This window comes from Vanessa cardui, chromosome 2 (genome assembly GCF_905220365.1).
Source record: "Vanessa cardui chromosome 2, ilVanCard2.1, whole genome shotgun sequence".
NCBI lineage: Eukaryota > Metazoa > Arthropoda > Insecta > Lepidoptera > Nymphalidae > Vanessa > Vanessa cardui.
In genome coordinates, this window is record NC_061124.1 from 1952532 (window position 1) to 1970697 (window position 18166).

Sequence of the window (18166 nt, forward strand, 5' to 3'; positions counted from 1 at the left end):
TGTGCCACCAACCTTGGTCATTTGTGTATTTAGGTATAGTACGACACAACTTAGATGTCGCATCGGCAAAATTCGTAAAACCGATCACATCCGAATTAAGTACGCTATCCCAAATTATCAATATTTATTTCTTACGCGAAAATGATCTTTGCTTAAACGTAATAACTTATACTATCATATGACCTAATATATTCTTCAATTTGACGCGTCGATTTACATGCACTTGCTTTCTCTGACGCGTGAATCAATAGCGACGATTAGCGTCAAAAGGCGCGATAGGGAGCTATTTCTATTCTTTGTGTAAATCGGCAGTAATCGGTTTTATTTTCATTCCATTGCATTTTCCGACGCTACATCTAATTTGTGTCGTACTATACACTAGCCCACCCACCCTTAAACCAGAACGATAGACAATCTGATGACTTGGTGGTACTTATCCTGACGGTCTTTTGGAAAGCCTTACCAAATCTAACATTCAAACCACGAAATCGTCCAAGTACCTTGAGCTGTTCAGGTGCCGACTCCTTCTTGAGCTGCAGCAGTTTCCTCGCGAACCTCATGACGGCGCGTCGCTTCCGGCCTTGTCCAGAGTTCGATATAGATTTGACTTTCCTCAGCATTCGCCTCCCGTAGAACAGCATCTTGTCGCGTTTTCGAAATCGTTTCGCCGGCTCTCCAGTCGCTGCTGTTCCCGCACATCCTGATAACTCTAATTAATGACAAATAAATATTTGATATTATTCAATTGTCCAAACTTCTCTCAAAGGGGATAGATTTTGCCCATTTATTTCCATTAATGTCAACCTAAGGACGTCCACTGCTGGACATAGGCCTCCACCAAAGATCACTACAACAACCGCTCTTGTGCAGCCCGCAACCAGCGGCTTCGCGCTACAAGATATATATTTTGCCCAGTTTAGTTTAGTTAGTTAGTTAGTTTAGTTGTTACTACAACCGATTGTACTTTTCGTAATACTGCCGTGGTATATCTATAATGCCGTGATCTACCCAAATTCCATTATGAGCTATGAGCCAGAAACGCGGTACCATTAAATTATTTCCAAAACTAATCAAGATGTATCAAAAAAAGCCGCGTATATATGTCGATAAATAATCTCCTTATTAATATGCCATCAAAATTGAAAATCGATCAGATGTCAGATAGCGGCATCATAGATATAATACGACAAAATAGAACACGTTTACTCTCTTGAAACAAACTGGCCATATCCACTTCTTGGAAAATCTTTGGTAACATAACTATAAATTTCATAACAATTTATCAAGTACCTTTGGGTAGTAACGTGTCCACTGACTGGGTAATTTAAATAAGACCGGCATTATTTTTTCGACGTGATGTTATTTCAAGAATTAAAAATTTATATTTTATTTTTAAATTTAAATGTAATTACGTTTTAAAAACAAATGTGCTTGTTCAGATTGAACACGTCGTAATTATACAATGTAAGGTTTTAATGAATGTTATCAATTACGTTATACTTTTAATTAGCATTTTCATTGAATATTTACGAAAGCAAAGAAGCAACCAAAAATCTAAATATTCCTTATTCTAGTAGGCATTTACAAGTAATGGAGGAATGAGGAACATATTGTTAGGAAGGCCTTGAGCATGGATGTGGATGGATATAGAGGTAGAGAACGATCCAAGAAACGATGGATGGATTGTGTGAAAGACGATATGGTTAGAAAGAATGTTACTCGTGAGATGACGTCTGACAGAGAAGTATGGAAGGAAAAGACATGCTGCGCCGACCCCAAATAAAATTGGGATAGGGGCAGGAGAATGATGGTGATGTTTACAAGCACTCATGAGTCGTAATTTAACAACTATATTAAGTGAAGCTGTCACCGGTTCGGAATGTAGATTCTACCCAGAGGAACCGGGAAGAAACTAAGTAGTAGTTACTCTTTTTCCACATTTAAATAAAGTCTATCATATATGTATCCTGCCTGGAAGTCAGCAAGTAACCATCGGAAAACCTCGTCTATAATTAGCAACAGTAGATTGTTTATATTCAATAAATATGGTCAATGTGATGTAACTTTGACGCTCTGAAACAAGGTTTTCTAAGAGGTCGACCAGTATAAATAAGTTAATACAAGGAAAGTTATCTATATATTTAGTAATATATAGATAACGAAATCATTTATAATATGTATTTTTTATTTTTATTGCTATGTATCATTTTTTCACTTTTTATCTTAATTGTATTAAAAGATTTTTTTCTTATATGGTTTGCTGTGCATGCCGTGGTCTCCTATAATTGAAGGAGCACACAACTTGGAACCATCATATTGTTTCATTTGAAGAATATGTATTTCAGAGTAACTCTTGTTGAAGGCACATGAATTAAAAGAATAATTGCTATTGCTAAATCGACCTCTCGACGCAATTTAAAATGACAATGTTCCATTATTATTTATCTTCAACAAACTCAACATGAACATAGAACTATATCACAACAACATATAACAAGAAATAAAAACAATAACACTACGTAACACTTCCGTCACCGACCGTCTAATGTAATATGCGATTGGTACGCAAATAAGTGAAATAAGTATCACATATACGTATACTGGACAAGAGCGTTCGTTTAAACAATCTGTTCAAATATTATTTAGTTACATAGAACTCAAGTTCGCTGTAGCGCTAAATCTGTATGAAGTCGTCTAATCAAAATATTAAAACATTCAGCATTAAATCGTTTATCTTTAATAAATAATAATATAATATTTGCGAAAATTAATCTACTCTTTGTACGTCTGCTTCTTTTTTATGTTATAGGTTGGCGAGCATATGGGCCACCCGATGGTTAGTGGTCACCATCACCCATAGACAATGACGCTGTAAGAAATATTAACTATTCCTTACATCGTCAATGTGCCACCAACCTTGGGAACTAAGATGATTTGTCCCTTGTGCCTGTAGTTACACTGGCTCACTCAGCCTTCAAACCGGAACACAACAATACTGAGTACTTTTATTTGGCGGTAGAATAACTGATAAGTGGGTAGTACCTACACAGACGGGTTTGCACAAAGCCCTTCCACCAAGTAAAAGCCTCCTCCACAGCGAAACAACTGAAGGGGAATATAGTGTAATTTAGTATGAAGCTTCTTTTTCATACCTAGGATCTGGTGACTAAACCATGAAACGCGAACAAAGCCGCAGCCGACAACTAATAGATAATAGATTTCTTGCGACCGAAACGTTGTAATAACTAAGTTTAACAAAATGTATTATAATCCGTAATCCCTGCTGTATTACAATACAGGATTTACAAATCCTTAAATTTTACATCGCAGGTGACAGGATTTTTTATATTCAATGTTAACAGACATCTACAATAAATAAATGAGACAACATCACATATATTACTCTGATCCCAATGTAACTAGCTGAAGCACTTGTGTTATGGAAATCAGAAGTAACGACGGTACCACAAACACCCAGACCCAAGACAAACTTAGAAAACTTATGGTAATCTACATCGACTCGGCCGAGAATCGAACCCGTGACCTCAGAGTGGCGTACCCATGAAAACCGGTGTACACACCACTCGACCATGGATGTCGTCATACAATAGACAAGACACAATATTCCACAAATTACTTATCCATTAATGTACTCTGGTTGTTTTGATTGTAATATTGCCAATGGACTCAACTGCTGCCTACTTCGGAGCGGCAAACTTACTTTATACGAACTACATCGAACCACTATTCTCTTAGAAGAATATAATACATCAACCCGTTGATAATATTCCAATAGTGTATCACAATGATATTCTAATAAACATGTTATACCCATACTAAACAACAGAAAAAAGTGTGCTGCGCCGGGGACCGTTTATTTTAGTTTATTTTTACATTTCGTTAAAAGTAAAAATGATAGCTTGATAAAAACAATAAGTAAAAGGGATAACTAGATGTTTTAATTACGCAAAACGTATTACTACGTAATTATGACGTATTATAACGTATTACTACGTAAAACGACTAAAGGCAAACGTCCCAATTAGGACGTTTTCTAGCCTTCACTTTTTGCGCGTTAATAACATATCTGTTTACTAAAACATCATAGGTGTATCATTTCATAATTATAGCAATCCAATGGAAGTAGGAAAAAAGATAAACAACGCTAAGATTTACGTTTTACATGTGATTTGCTAATAAATCAGCTATATTGTGCACTACTAAGAGTTCATGATTAATAGATCTTTATTTATAATACAACACTGTTACACTGAAATATTTATTTCTACTTTAATTTAACTATTAAATAAGTTTCGATGTTCAAAACGCTATTTTTCCGAAAATCCATAGTGAATATCATAGATTAATCAAGCTCTCGACCAATGATATCGCGTCGATTTGTCAAATGTTGTTTATTTGGATATTACTATGTCGAGATGGCCCAGTGATTAGAACGCGTGCATCTTAACCGATGATTGCGGGTTCAAATCCAGGCAAGCACCGCTGATTCATGTGCTTAATTCGTCTTTATAATTCATCTCGTGCTCAGCGGTGAAGGAAAACATCGTGAGGAAACTTGCATGTGACAAATTTCATAGAAATTCTGCCACGTGTGTATTCCACCAACCCGCATTGGAACAGCGTGGTGGAATATGGTCCAAACCTTCTCCTCAAAGAGAGAGGAGGCCTTTAGCACAGCAGTGGGAATTTACAGGCTGTTGTTGTTGTTGTTGTTGTTGTTGTTGTTGGACTTTACTAACCATAACTAGTATAATAATTCACAATAACAAATCTGTCATTTTTTCAAATTTATTATATTTTTAAGCGACTTCAAAAAAGGAGTGTTCTCAATTCGACCCGTATATTCTTTTTTTGGACGATTTTGAGTGAAAAACAAAATGTAGAATTATTTACATACGATCGGCCGATTTCAATAATACGTGTTTAAATCAAATTATTTTATTACTTTTTAGTGATCACTTTGAAGCCGGTGTTATTTTAAAAAAAATATATTTTATATATTATTTATTTATAAGTGAAAATATTTTTGTTACATTAAGTTCCTTATAAAGAATAAAATACATATTATGGATTTATTTTTAAATCAATACGTACCTTTTGAACGACATCGTTTGTAATAATAGAAAAATACGACGAGAAGTGAGACTATGACACAGCCACAAAATGACCACAGCAACTGAAAAAAAAAAACAATTATTAGAAAAAAATATTTTTGTTGATGTTTCATTACACTTATCAGATAACATATTCGTTGATTATTACATTCCATTATAACTACGACAGGGTTTTTCTAAATAACATAATTATTATTTAAAAATACAAATCATCGTCCTTAGATACATCGCAAAAAAAAATTGTAGCTGTTTTTTATACTGTTTATTGTAATACGCCAAAAATTTAAAAAACTAGATAGATGACAATTTTGATGTTATTTTGGCATTTTTGATTGGCCGATGCGGTATATTCCGTCTTTGAGGCTTCTTCTTTACCCGTTTCCGCGAGGTAGACGTAAAAATTAAGAAAACATTACATACATAAATAACTGCCTGTTACGTAGACAAATTATACCCTTATTTATTGTATATAATACTGAAAGGCTGATTTAAAACAAATATAATATTTAAATACTATTAATAAATATGGTAACACCACATTTCAAAAATATTATAAAAAATAACTGTAGGTACAATTATAGCAACTAAACATTTAAAAAAAAATCATTAAATTTAAATACGCCTGTAACAATTTATAAAGAGTTTATTCACTTTTTTAATGTCTAAAGATGGTATCACCTGGGCAAGTTGGTTTGCTTTTAACTTGATAACAATCAATGCGTAAACTCTTTGACCTTGTAAAATTAAAATATTAATATAATTATCTTTACAAGTGATTCAATATTGTAAAATAATATTTTAATAACAAAACACCTTTACTACTTAGAACACGATCTATAAATATAATAAAATATGTATACTAGTAGTTTCGAACTAAAATACTGGGTGTAAGTACAAGCAAATTTGGATAGGTACCACCCCACCATATATTCTACCACCAAACAGTAGTACTATGTATTTTTATGTTCTGGTTTGGACGGTGAATGAGTATCACTACAGGCACATATGAAGGTTGGTTGGAGCATTGATAAATTAAGTAATGAATAATATAATTACAGTACCAATATATACAGGCAGTGGAAACCATATGCCATAAAATGCCTTTGCCAGTCCTCAAATTATTAAATGGCTATTATAGTTTACAACTAAAAGTTGACGATCGCTTAAAATACTTTACTATATTATGTGTAGCACAGTTCTAAACATCATTTATAAAGTAGCGACCCGCACCGGCTTCGAACGAGTGAAATACTGATACTAAATATACTACAGAATTTGTTTATTTGCGACATCACATTAAAAACTTCAAAAAATTATCAATATTTCTTTACTATATTGTCTATGTAAGGATTATGTACAAAAACCTTCCTCTCGAATCACTATCTATTAAAAAAAAACCGCATCAAGTTTGTTGCGAAATTTTAGTGATCTAAGCATACGTAGGGACAAAGAGCACTAAGCGACTTTGTTTTATACAATGTAATGATAAACGAATAACATAGTTATTTAATCGTTTTTCAAAATACGCTACTTAAAGATTGAATACAAAATTAGACTATCGATATTTTGAACGAACATCAATAACAACGCAGAGTAAGGAAAGAAGATTACTTGCAGTAAAATTATATAAAACCAATAAAAATAATATATTATTAAACCGTAATAAAAATGATACAATTATATCGTTAAAGAGATATTCAATATAATTGATATCATAAATTTTACGTTTACGACAGCCGCTTAAGTGATTATCATGAATATATGAGCTGACCAGGGAACTTTCACATACATTCTTAGCATAGTTTTTGGTAATATCCTAGAATCCTTTTCACTTTTGTACGATATTTCTACGATTTTAATGATTCTGCTTAGAAACACATTGAGAGTTATTTTATCAAATTTGCAAAAGACATTTTTATGAGTTCACTCTTTTCTTTAAATTTACCTAATGAGTCGAAATAGGAGAAAGCTAGAAGTATTCTATAATGTACATTTTATTATTATCTAGATATTTGAATAAAAACATAATTAAAAATATAGACTTATTTATTTTTATGTGTTATGTATTTTTAGTTTAAATGTTTAATAGGGGAATATATTTGCCAAAAATATTTATCAGATAAAAATGTAATCTATATTAATCGTACAATTATTCGTAATCATAATGTATTCTATTGCCAAACATCAATCAATGTATACCTCACTATTAGTATTATTTTATCAGTTGGACGGGTGAGTATGCCAGTGAAATACAAGCACAAGGGACATAACACTTTAGTTCCCAATGTTGCTAGCGCATAGATGTTATAAGGAATGGTTAATCTCAGGAGTATAAATCTGTATAGGCTAATGATATTCTAATAAACAGATATGTTATATCCATACAAAACAACAGAAAAAAGTGTGCCGCGCCGGGGACCGTTTATTTTACATTTCGTTACAAGTAAAAAGGATAGCTTGATAAAAACAATAAGTAAAAGGGATAACTAGATGTTTTAATTACGCAAAACATATTACTGCGTAATTATGATGTATTATAACGTATTACTACGTAAAACGACTAAAGGCAAAAGTCCCAATTAGGACGTTTTCTAGTCTTCACTTCTGCGCGTTAATAACATATCTGTTTACTAGAACGTCATTGGTAAAGGCGATGTTGACTTGGCGTAAAGTTACCCATTTGCTACATAATACAATAGAAAAATAAAAAATAAAACTACAAAAAAAAAAAAATTCAATAACCTCCTTGTTTAAGGTCGTCAATATTATCAAACGAAATCCACCTCAAAATATCGCTTATCACTCAGCTAGGCGATTCTCAATTCATTGCTAATTGATATAATATTTTAATTTCGTATTATAACCTTCGACCGCTTCATAGCTGATATAACTTACCAACTTATCGTCCTAGCGCGACAACATATTCCTATCGGTATACGTATTACGCTAGTCCTAATATGATCCTTATTATTTTGACCATAAATACTATAATGGAACAACAAAGTGTATAAAGAACTATGGAACGGGCCGGAGGACGCTTTCGCAATAAAACTGCTAGTCGTTTATTCGGAAATTGCGAAAAGCGCATTTTACCTGTTGTTTCCAATGCTCTAAAGCGAGATCATTACGAAATAGTTTTTAATAGTTTAATGTTTAGTGTACTATAGAAATATCGCAATATATTTTAGTTATAATAAATATCACGTCGATAAAGTCATAAAGTAAAGTCTAATGTTATAAATGCGAAAGTAACTCTGTCTGTATGTTTGTTTATCTGTTATTTATTATATTATTATTTCACTACTAAATATCTGAAGCAAGTGTAAGGAATATAGATATTTTATACTCCGTAGAATTACGAACACTTCCCACCTCCCCATCTCACATTCAAGGGTAAGTTCCTCCCTTGAGAAAATATTTAATAATAAATAAATTAATGGATATCAAAATTCATTGTTGCCTACCAGGTCTCTAAGCCTTTATACTTTAGTTAAGATAAGTGTGGGTGGGTACCATTACAATTTTTTTTGGATATTCTTAATTCAAACATTTACTATTAACTGCAACAGGTATCATTACACCTGTTTTAACTAAGAAGAGCTCTGAAGTTAATAATCGAAAAACAAAGAAAACTGCTACCTATTTACAGGAAATATAAGCTAACTTTGTAGACAAGTGCCTTGCATGTTAAGGGCCAAGTATAAAGATTTATAAAAAAAAATTGTATATGATGAACCACCAAAAAATACCAACACTTGGATTTTTGTTTCTCTTCAACTCCAGGAAATTTCAAGCCTCTCATTTAAGCCATGGGATATTAAAAGCTGAATTGACAAGACAGGTGAAAAAGAAAAAATAAAACACTTCAAAAATTATCAGCTTAGACACTCAAAACACTACATATACATAAATTTATTATATACAACATAGTCCGAAAAAGTTTGAAGTATCACAATTCCAGTACAGTCAGTACAGTACAGTCAAGACATACGGGAGGCATATTATAAGCTATTGCAGAATGGGTGTATTTCTGTTTGGGTGAGTTTTGTTACTTTTAGAAGAGCTAACAAATATATTAATGCTTCACACAAGTCGATCACAAAATGCAATACATATATTATTCAGTATCACAAATCATTCTTTCAAAAATTAATCACTGCTTCAAAGTATTCATTGCATTTTAAAAAAAAACACTATCATACGGGAAAAAAGAAAGTTAAATAGTAATCAACTAATATCCCAGAGACAAAAAACATTAGATAGATGTTTCTTTTTATTTAATTGTGGATTTTATTTATTCGGAAATGGCACCGATTATTTCACTAATGTCACATGCGATAGACAAATATAAATACAGCATTTTAAGTGTTAACATTTATATAAAAATTAATACAATAACAAATTGTTAAAGTTTAACAGATTTTTATTTATGTTGTTAATAAATAAAGGTAAATAATTTTTCACAATTATTTCTATCTGCGAGAGAAAAAGAATGACCATGTTTAAATAAAATATAACTGTTAATTAATTAACGTTAACTTGAATATGGATTTTAAAAATAGTTTTTTTTTTAGTAAATATCAAGAACAATATATAAAATCACTTGACCAATTTACTATTGCTATTTTCTTAGACAATCAACTTTATAAAAATTGTCAAGATGCAATTTAAAATTTGAAAATTAAACTTTATAATTTGAATATGAAATATTATATTTATGACACCTTTAAAAATTCAAGCTCAAATCATTCTATTGCAATTATTTTAAGAATGTCACAAAGGTAAGTTAAATTTGTATTTTAAACACAAAAAATAAACCTTATTGAGGTTTTAAAAAACATTGTCGTTTATTTTTTATTCATCAATTACTATAGAGCTATTTTTTTCTACTTCCTGGTTAGGCCCAAGGATGTTTATTTCAATTCTATGCCAAACTATTATTCAACAGTAAAAAGCACTTTATTTATAAAATTAAATCACGTACACTTCATTTATACGCTTGTTTTTATTCAAAATAATACCAATAATGTATCTAAACAAAAGACTTTATTAAAATCAATAACTCACTTGATTATCTTGAAAACTGTTCGTCCACTCGGAGGTCCATGTTTTAACAGCAAACATGTCCGTTTTATCATGGATGTTATTCAGGAGGCCGACCACATCCATTTTTGTTTTGATTCAATTTTCATTAGAATATATTCGAGAACATATCGCCATGTCCAAGCACATTCGGCTACCAATCACTAATCAGCTGTTTTGTACAATGACAATACAAAGGCTGTGGACAAATAGCAATAACCAAATTGTACTCAAGCACAGCTACACTCTCGCTCGCATATCAAATATAAACAACTAGTGACATAGCCAAAGGCATTAATTTCATCGAGTTTTTAACAATAGTTTAGGTGAGGTGAATTATATATTTCTGTATTTATTATATACATATTTAGAATATACATATCTGCCTTGTTGATATAGTCATTAGGTTCTTTCTTAAAAAATATATCAACAGCTTATTTTGTTCAAAATTTGATTCCGTCGTAAATTTTCGTCGTAGTCGTAAATTATTTCCTGCCTCTCTTTGATATTACATTACCCTTTTTTTAATGACTAATATCAATGGGTTCAAAATTTAACTTTTAATATCACATGATTTACCTTCACAAGTAATTTTAGGTAAAATGCTAGATTTCATTATTTACAAATTAGAAGCAAAATGCCTGTATAAAAGTTCTTCTTACTTTGCTGCTAGTATATTTTTCCGTAGTGCTACTTTACTTTTTACACATGCAAAGCGAGAGTGTATAAAATTCTTTATGAATGAAATGTCTTCCAACTCATTCTCGATTACGTAACTCATTCTTTGACAAAAGTCAATACTTGTTTTTTTAAATCGGCTGACTTCAGTTCAGTTCATGCTTCATTCCTTCACTCCTGTTCATTCATATCTATCATATAGACGTGTTTGCAGAGTGAAAGTCGTTATAATTTGAGAGTATTTAATACTAATAATTGCATTATATTTTCTTTGTATACATTTATTTGAACATAAGGTAATACATGTTTATTTATTTCATTCAAAAATATATATTTTACTCAATTTAAATAAGCTAAAGATACAATATGGCGGCCCACATATAATATTACTTGATTTCTTTTCAGATGTCTCGTTATCGAGAATGGGATCTCTCTTGCAAAGTTTATGTCGGTAACCTTGGTACAAATGCATCTAAATATGAAATAGAGAAAGTGTTTTCGAAGTATGGAAGTATAAGAAACGTGTGGGTGGCACGAAATCCTCCGGGCTTTGCTTTTGTTGAATTTGAAGACCCACGTGACGCCGAAGACTCTGTTCGTGGTCTAGATGGAACGTGAGTATCGAAATTAAGATAAATTTTAAAAAGGAATATGCAAGATTATCGATTATTATCGAAAAGTTCGATAAGACGCCATATTGATGTCGCCATTTTGGTTTGAATCCACAATTCCGCATTTAACCTCATTTCCAAATTACAGTGGCTTCCAATGTTTGATGAAATTAAATTAAACTCTGTTCATCATAATTGTTTAAACTATCACAATTGTAACGAAGTCAAATAATAATTCCATAATATATACAAATATAATTAAGCTATTTTAAAAAAAAGTACTAAGTTATCTATAAAAATCTAATAATATAAAAATATGTTAAAGAATATTTTTGCACGCTCCTTAGATCCGTTCCACCTTCAATGTGAAACGCTTGAGTCATAAGTGTGCTATAACATGATACCTCCAAGCTAAGACTGAGATGAGATCTTCTTTATTGAATTTCTCTTGTCTTGGAATGGGGAACATTTTTTTTATAATTACACACATATGTGTGTTAGGTTAGACAATGTGGGCACTGATAGGCTATTTTAACTATTAAATGAAATCCTATTCAGTTCATTTATTACCTTCTTTTTTTTTTTAATTACTTAGTTGATTAATAAATTGCTTTTGTGATGGACAGACGTTGCTGCGGAACAAGAATTCGTGTTGAAATGTCCAATGGCAGAACAAGAAGAGACAGACGATACTCCAGGTAAGTTGACATATGTTTTATGCAAGATAGATTATTAATGCCTAGAGCCATGACATCAATGCATTTATAAAAATTAAAATGTAATAATACATACATCTTACAACCTGAATTGAAATGTTGTTTAAAATCTTATTTTATTACAACAATGTACTGGTGTCTGGTGGATATTAAAGTATTTATTACCCTAATCCATAGCAGAATTCACTATTTGAGGCTCGCTTTAAATATTAAAAATTTTGGTAGATTTAGAATAATTCAAAAAGGAGTAACTAAATGTGGTGGGTGTTGGAACGTTTGCAGGTCCATTTTATCAACCAACCACCAACACACCAACGACCTCACCACATCTCTTCACCACAACTACGGCTTCTTTACCAATAAGACATCCGCGACCGTCGCTCGCAACTACATCCCGCTCAACTTCTGCGATCGGCTCTCCAAACTACTACGCGCAGCTGAAGCCTTCACCAACTGCGTCCCCTCTATCCTCTTAACGGCCATTACCTAAATCCCGAAACTCCTAAACACCTGGACCTAAAATATTACTAATGAGAGCCACATAGTAGGAACCTACAATATCCTGTGTATCATTGCAAACTCCTGATGCTTCACGTCTGCACACTTACGTCGTCACCGAGGCACCGAACTAGACACCGACTTACGGCGATCAACTTGTCCCCGTGTCCGCAATTCGTTCTTGAAACTCCCGGTTAAAGTCATCATTCGAAGATCACGTTGAAACTTGCTCCGCCTCGGTATTCGAACCCCCTTCGGCCTCACAGCAGACCTCACAACGCTCGACGACCTACAGGCTCACCAAGTCTCGGTACTTTTTGAATCCTATACTTAGCACTGCCTTACCTTTTACCTGTATCTAGAATTAGAAAGAATAATAACGGCGTTTTACGAGCGAAATTAAACAACAAATCGAGAAAGAAATACAGTAAATAATTTTTTCTTGATATTTTTTGTAGAGTATCCATAAGATATTTGAATACTTAGTGCTAACTTTCCCCAATACTTTTCATAATTACTACACGAAATTGACAGACAATGTAGCAAATCTTTATTTATTTAATCCATATAAGATAAATAATTTCCATATAGAGTGGTTCAAATTCTGTACTAAACAGTATCACATAAAACAAAGTGGCACATGAACTGAAAGTAATCTCTGGATTGGTGTATTTTTTTTAACGGGTTTATCTCTTCAGATCCCGCAGTCGTAGCCCACGTCGGCGCTCATACTCGCGCGGCCGATCCGGCTCCCCACGGCGGTCGCCATCCGTACGGCGTCGCTCTCCCTCCGTGCGACGCTCACGGTCGCGCGACCGACGCAGCCGATCAGATAGCAAGAGCAGGTATATAAGTCCAGAGAAAAGCCCCTACCGTCGCTCCACATCACGTTCCCGGTCTCGAGAACAACGCAGCAGATCAGACAGTAGGAACAGGTAATTTAAGTTTGATGTTTACAAATATAATAAAGAGTCAGCCAGCATTATCTACATTGGGACCACATGTCCTCTCCGCACAACTTATTATCAATAACAGGTATTAAACTGTTGTGACCTAGTATGTTTTGATTTTGTTTTAAAGAATTTCACTTTGTTTTTGTAGTATTGTGCACCGTAATTCATTTATAACAAAATTGATTATGTTGTAACAAGCAGCTCTTTACAAAATGAATTTGTTTTTCAGATACTAAACATGAAGTTATGGACATTGGTGATAACTGTGGACAATTTTGATGAACTGTATATTATAGTGATGAAAGTGTATTGAGTTTGTGCGTGTATTGAGAGATAGTGTAACTACAGCTTTAGCCTTCATTTATTTGTAAAATTTTCATTTTTGTATAGCCATAAATGCAATAGATTTAAGGAATCAGTCAGCACTCACTATTCTCTTGATGATAGGTTAATAAATACTATTAAGTAAATAAAAAAAGTAAATGCAAACTTTTCTAAAATTGTTTTATTTTTTCATAAAATTCTTACTAAGAAAGAAAGTCAACATTCATAAAATTTATTTAGGCTGCCAGACCTATATATTAAAGATTCTTTAATTTAATAACTTCATATACATTATATAACAGTAATGCTTATTACATAGTTTTTTGTTTTGTTCTGTATCTACTATCATTAATACTGACTGGCCTTTGTTTTCTCTCAGTAAAGAAATCAAAATAAAAATATGTTCCTGTGATAACAAGTACTGTTCCTATAATATGTAGAAATGTAAGATTATTCTCAAAAAATACAGATGAAATTAACAGGGAGACAAACTTCCTTAACGTTAATATAAATGTCACAGTCAAAGATGTTTCCTTAGTAGCCAATTCATGGACGGATTGTGTGCAATAGAACTGTGTTAAAATATTCATTGCAAGAATTGACCAACACATGGATGTCAAAGTAAAAACTGTACTGTAGAGTTGTATGGACATACCTAAGAATAAAGGCAGTGGTAATGAATGAGTGTAGAAGAGCATCTGAAACAAAAATTGATTCTATAATTGATAATGTCAGACCCAATAAAATGATGAGGGACTGTGAAATTTAAGATTAGTCGGTAATATTTAAAAGTTAATATCAAACACCATACCATTTTGACCAATGTAGTATTTATTCCTACTAAATACATTTGTACTTGCAATCTGTCTTACCTATACATTTTAACTATTTGTTATGGAGATAGTTTTCAGTCTCAGAGACGGGCTACTTATTTATTTCACCACTCAGAGTTCAAAATGAAGAGTGATGCTATAGGAAAAGCTACAGATGCAGATAGTTCCATATACTTATATAAGGTAAAAGAAAAATTTTACCATAGCAAAACAAGATACAGATACTTTCATGATTGAATTCTTTACTTGAATTACTTTCTACATCACAAAACAATTTTGTCTTTTTTAAGTGTGTATATTATTTTATAGGTATTACTCTTATTTTTCATAAGCTGGCAGTTATTAAGTGGCAAAATAATTATTTAAGTTACTGGTTTGGTTTGAATCAATCTTGTGGACAACCTATTACTACACAGTTATATTAGGCTCGATTTGCATGTTGAATGTGCTTCATCCATCTTTTTGGTAACATTAATTTAATTTTAATTTCATAAATTTGACTAAGATAAAAGTATTACAATTATCATTCTGTTGATAAGATATTTTAATCCACCCTTCCAATTAATAATTCATGTAATAGGAATTATATAATATTATGGTATTCTCATGTATCTTTTAATTTTATTTTTATTATGGTTTAGGTAGGCAGTCAAGCATATGGGCCATCTGATGGTAAATGATTACCAGCGCCAGTATGTAGCATCCAGAAAGGTTATGATTTTTATGATAAAAAAGTATAAATAGCTTTCTTACATACCTCTTCAGGATGCTTTCCATATTTATTATATAATATCTCTTGTTGCAAACCAACAAATGCACCAACTATTAACATAGATAACAGAATAGATACTCCTAGGCACCAGTGCAAAAACTTTCCTTTTCTCTCATCGACTACCGTAGCACCCCCATAAGTTGCAAGTGACACTCCAATACTGATTATAACTGAACCAATCATGGCATTCGTTCTTGGCCTTTTTTTCTTTACATACCAAGAGACCAACATACTGGCTACAGACGATGCAGATCTAAAATAAAATTATTTAAAATAAAAACTTCAAAATGTAAGCAAATTTTAATGCAGTATTTAATATCATTCTGTTTCCCACTGCAAAGATTTTTAATTTCATCAAAAGCTATATATTTATGATATATAATTTATTTAGCAATAATTGTTTACCTTATAATCATATGAAGGGTTGAAGGCACATGTAAAGCATACACATAATTATTGGCTACGCTAGTAACAAAAAAAATTGATGTTAATAAAAAATATTGCCTTAAAGGAATTTTCGGTTTAAACTGAAACAAGTTAATAAGCAATGAGTTACTTCAAATATATTTAAATAAATACAATAAAATTAATTCTTACCACGGCAGATTTTAAAGATATAAAACCTTGTAATGTTATGAAGACGAATTGGAGAAATGTCACTAAATTGGCACTCTGCGGGGTTCTCGCCATCAATACTTCCATTAGAAAAGCATTTAAACAGCAACCTCCAAAGACTTTAGCGATAACTTTGATATTAGTCATTTTAATTTTTTAAACTACTTCTACTAACTAAAACCTATATCAAGCGTTTGTTTTGGACGGAAATAAAAATAAACTTTAGTTTAGTAAAACACTTAAAAAGTAAATTGAATTCGATTCATTTTTTGGCTTAATGGCTTTTAATTGAGCCAACCAGGCATTTTTTCGCCAATGACACGTAGGAAAAAGAAGACACGAAGGTGATAAGACCGACTAAGTTGGAAAAACAAACATTTTAGTGGAACTTAAGTAGTACATCACTGTAGAAAAGTATAAACAACCTGTTGTTTAATTCAACTGTCAACGTCATCAACATTGTCAAACTGCGTATACAAATGACGTGACATATACTCATGAGACGTCACATTGCTTAATAATCTGTGAAAATTTATAAACTTAATTTATAGTGTCTTCAAAATATATTTAAAAAGAAAACACGTAATGCAATATTTCATCCTTATGAACTAAATTTGAAACAAACAGTCGTTGTTAAAGTTAAAAATAATTTTTATGAACTTTATGCAATCAAACACAATTTATTTAAAAATGTAGTTAGAAAGTCAAGTTATAATTATTTTGATTGATGTCCAGTGTATCTTTGTTTAAAAATGAGCGTGAACCATGTGAGTTACTTTTAAATATTTTTAATTATTAATAATTTGTTTTCCAAAATATATTGAGATAAATATTAAACAAAAACTAAATAAACAATTAAGAATAATATGCCTACACATTGCAATTGAACAATTATTAGGTAAAGGATATCATAAAATCTTAATATTGAAGTAAATCCTGTTTGTCATCGTTATTCGTAATCCGAATATATGGTAGTATAATATATACCTATTACATGATATTGTTAATTCACTTGTGACATAATAATTAACAAATCAATTTAATTCACATTAACATTAATTTGTGTGTTACTGATCTTATTCAAGAATAAAACAATCTCTCATAACTCGGTCTTATTGGGCTGATTTAAGACTATTGTTTTACAATCGTAAAACATAATAATATAATGATCAATAGTTTACTTTCGGTGGTGAAAAATAAATTATGAAAGTTGATAAAACTTTTTTTTTATATAAATATACTTAAAAAATCTGATTTTGAGTCATAAAAGCCCATTATTACTTTATTATACTAAATTAAAATGTCGTAATTTTTAATCTACATGTCACTTGATCTAAAACACTAGCCGCCATGGTGTGACGTAAGAGCGGCAAATACGGTCAGTTCAGTGTTAAGTTAATAACAACTAAACTATATCTATCAACTTTAACTTCAAGGATTTACTTTAACATTAAATTAAAAATAAATCAAAGTGAATTTTATTTGTACGTATTTATTTATTAAAATGCAAACCGGATTTGTGAAAGCCGAATGCCGGTCGTATCTATGAATATGGACTGTTATTTATACAGGTGTTACGTCACCATAATGACTGACAGCGTTTTTTGCGGGAATAAAAAGGTTTAAATTTTAATTTCATTTTCGGGCAAGGAAAGGTGTTTATTTTGCCATAATACATTTTTTGTGGCTTTCTATGAGGATATACAACATTATGAAGTACTATTTAAAATACCATAGAGATCCCTATTATTTAAATTAACCTACGACATAATATCAACTCCGTATGTAATTGTAAACGGATTATATTTTTATTACAATTTTGTCGCAAAAGGAAGAATAATATCGGTCCTGAATAGTATTTGTACATAGTGTATGTACAATATTTTATATTGTATAAATGTATTCACACAATATTCATAATATTGGTTCGTAATTATATTTATGTATGC

At 31.6% G+C, this 18166-nt stretch overlaps 3 protein-coding genes and 1 non-coding gene across 8 annotated transcripts in view; 2 read left to right on the top strand and 2 right to left on the bottom strand.

Annotated features, from left to right (window-relative positions):
* Positions 1-10430, bottom strand: part of LOC124542084 (neuropathy target esterase sws) — a 54682-nt gene extending 44252 nt beyond the window's left edge. The window contains exons 1-3 of the mRNA XM_047120020.1: positions 10203-10430; positions 5116-5197; positions 501-709 (exon numbers count right to left, since the gene is read on the bottom strand). Of these exons, the coding sequence (XP_046975976.1) occupies positions 501-709; positions 5116-5197; positions 10203-10304 (393 nt within the window). The 5' untranslated portion in view covers positions 10305-10430. The remainder of the gene's footprint in view (positions 1-500; positions 710-5115; positions 5198-10202) is intronic.
* Positions 10431-11037: 607 nt separating this feature from the next.
* On the top strand, positions 11038-14168 carry LOC124536777 (RNA-binding protein 1). Of its 5 annotated transcripts, none has more exons than XR_006966901.1 (6): positions 11038-11191; positions 11301-11509; positions 12133-12204; positions 12505-13030; positions 13419-13655; positions 13903-14168. XR_006966901.1 is itself a non-coding variant. In XM_047113374.1 (5 exons), exons 2-5 carry the CDS (start codon positions 11301-11303, stop codon positions 13907-13909), a joined length of 525 nt encoding a protein of 174 aa, XP_046969330.1. In that variant the 5' UTR covers positions 11038-11191; the 3' UTR covers positions 13910-14168. The 5 variants fall into 5 exon arrangements, 3 of the variants coding, with proteins under 3 accessions (XP_046969330.1, XP_046969354.1, XP_046969346.1); XR_006966902.1 differs by having other exon boundaries at positions 13419-13565; XM_047113374.1 differs by lacking the exon at positions 12505-13030.
* Positions 11840-11975, top strand: LOC124542974. The gene has a single exon (XR_006967420.1). It is a non-coding gene; the product is annotated as a small nucleolar RNA SNORA53 (small nucleolar RNA).
* LOC124536769 (UDP-xylose and UDP-N-acetylglucosamine transporter-like) lies at positions 14161-16679 on the bottom strand. Its single transcript, XM_047113361.1, has 4 exons — positions 16200-16679; positions 16008-16129; positions 15588-15855; positions 14161-14695 (listed from the first exon to the last, which is right to left on the bottom strand). Exons 1-4 carry the CDS (start codon positions 16362-16364, stop codon positions 14309-14311), a joined length of 942 nt encoding a protein of 313 aa, XP_046969317.1. The 5' UTR covers positions 16365-16679; the 3' UTR covers positions 14161-14308.
* Positions 16680-18166: the final 1487 nt, after the last annotated feature.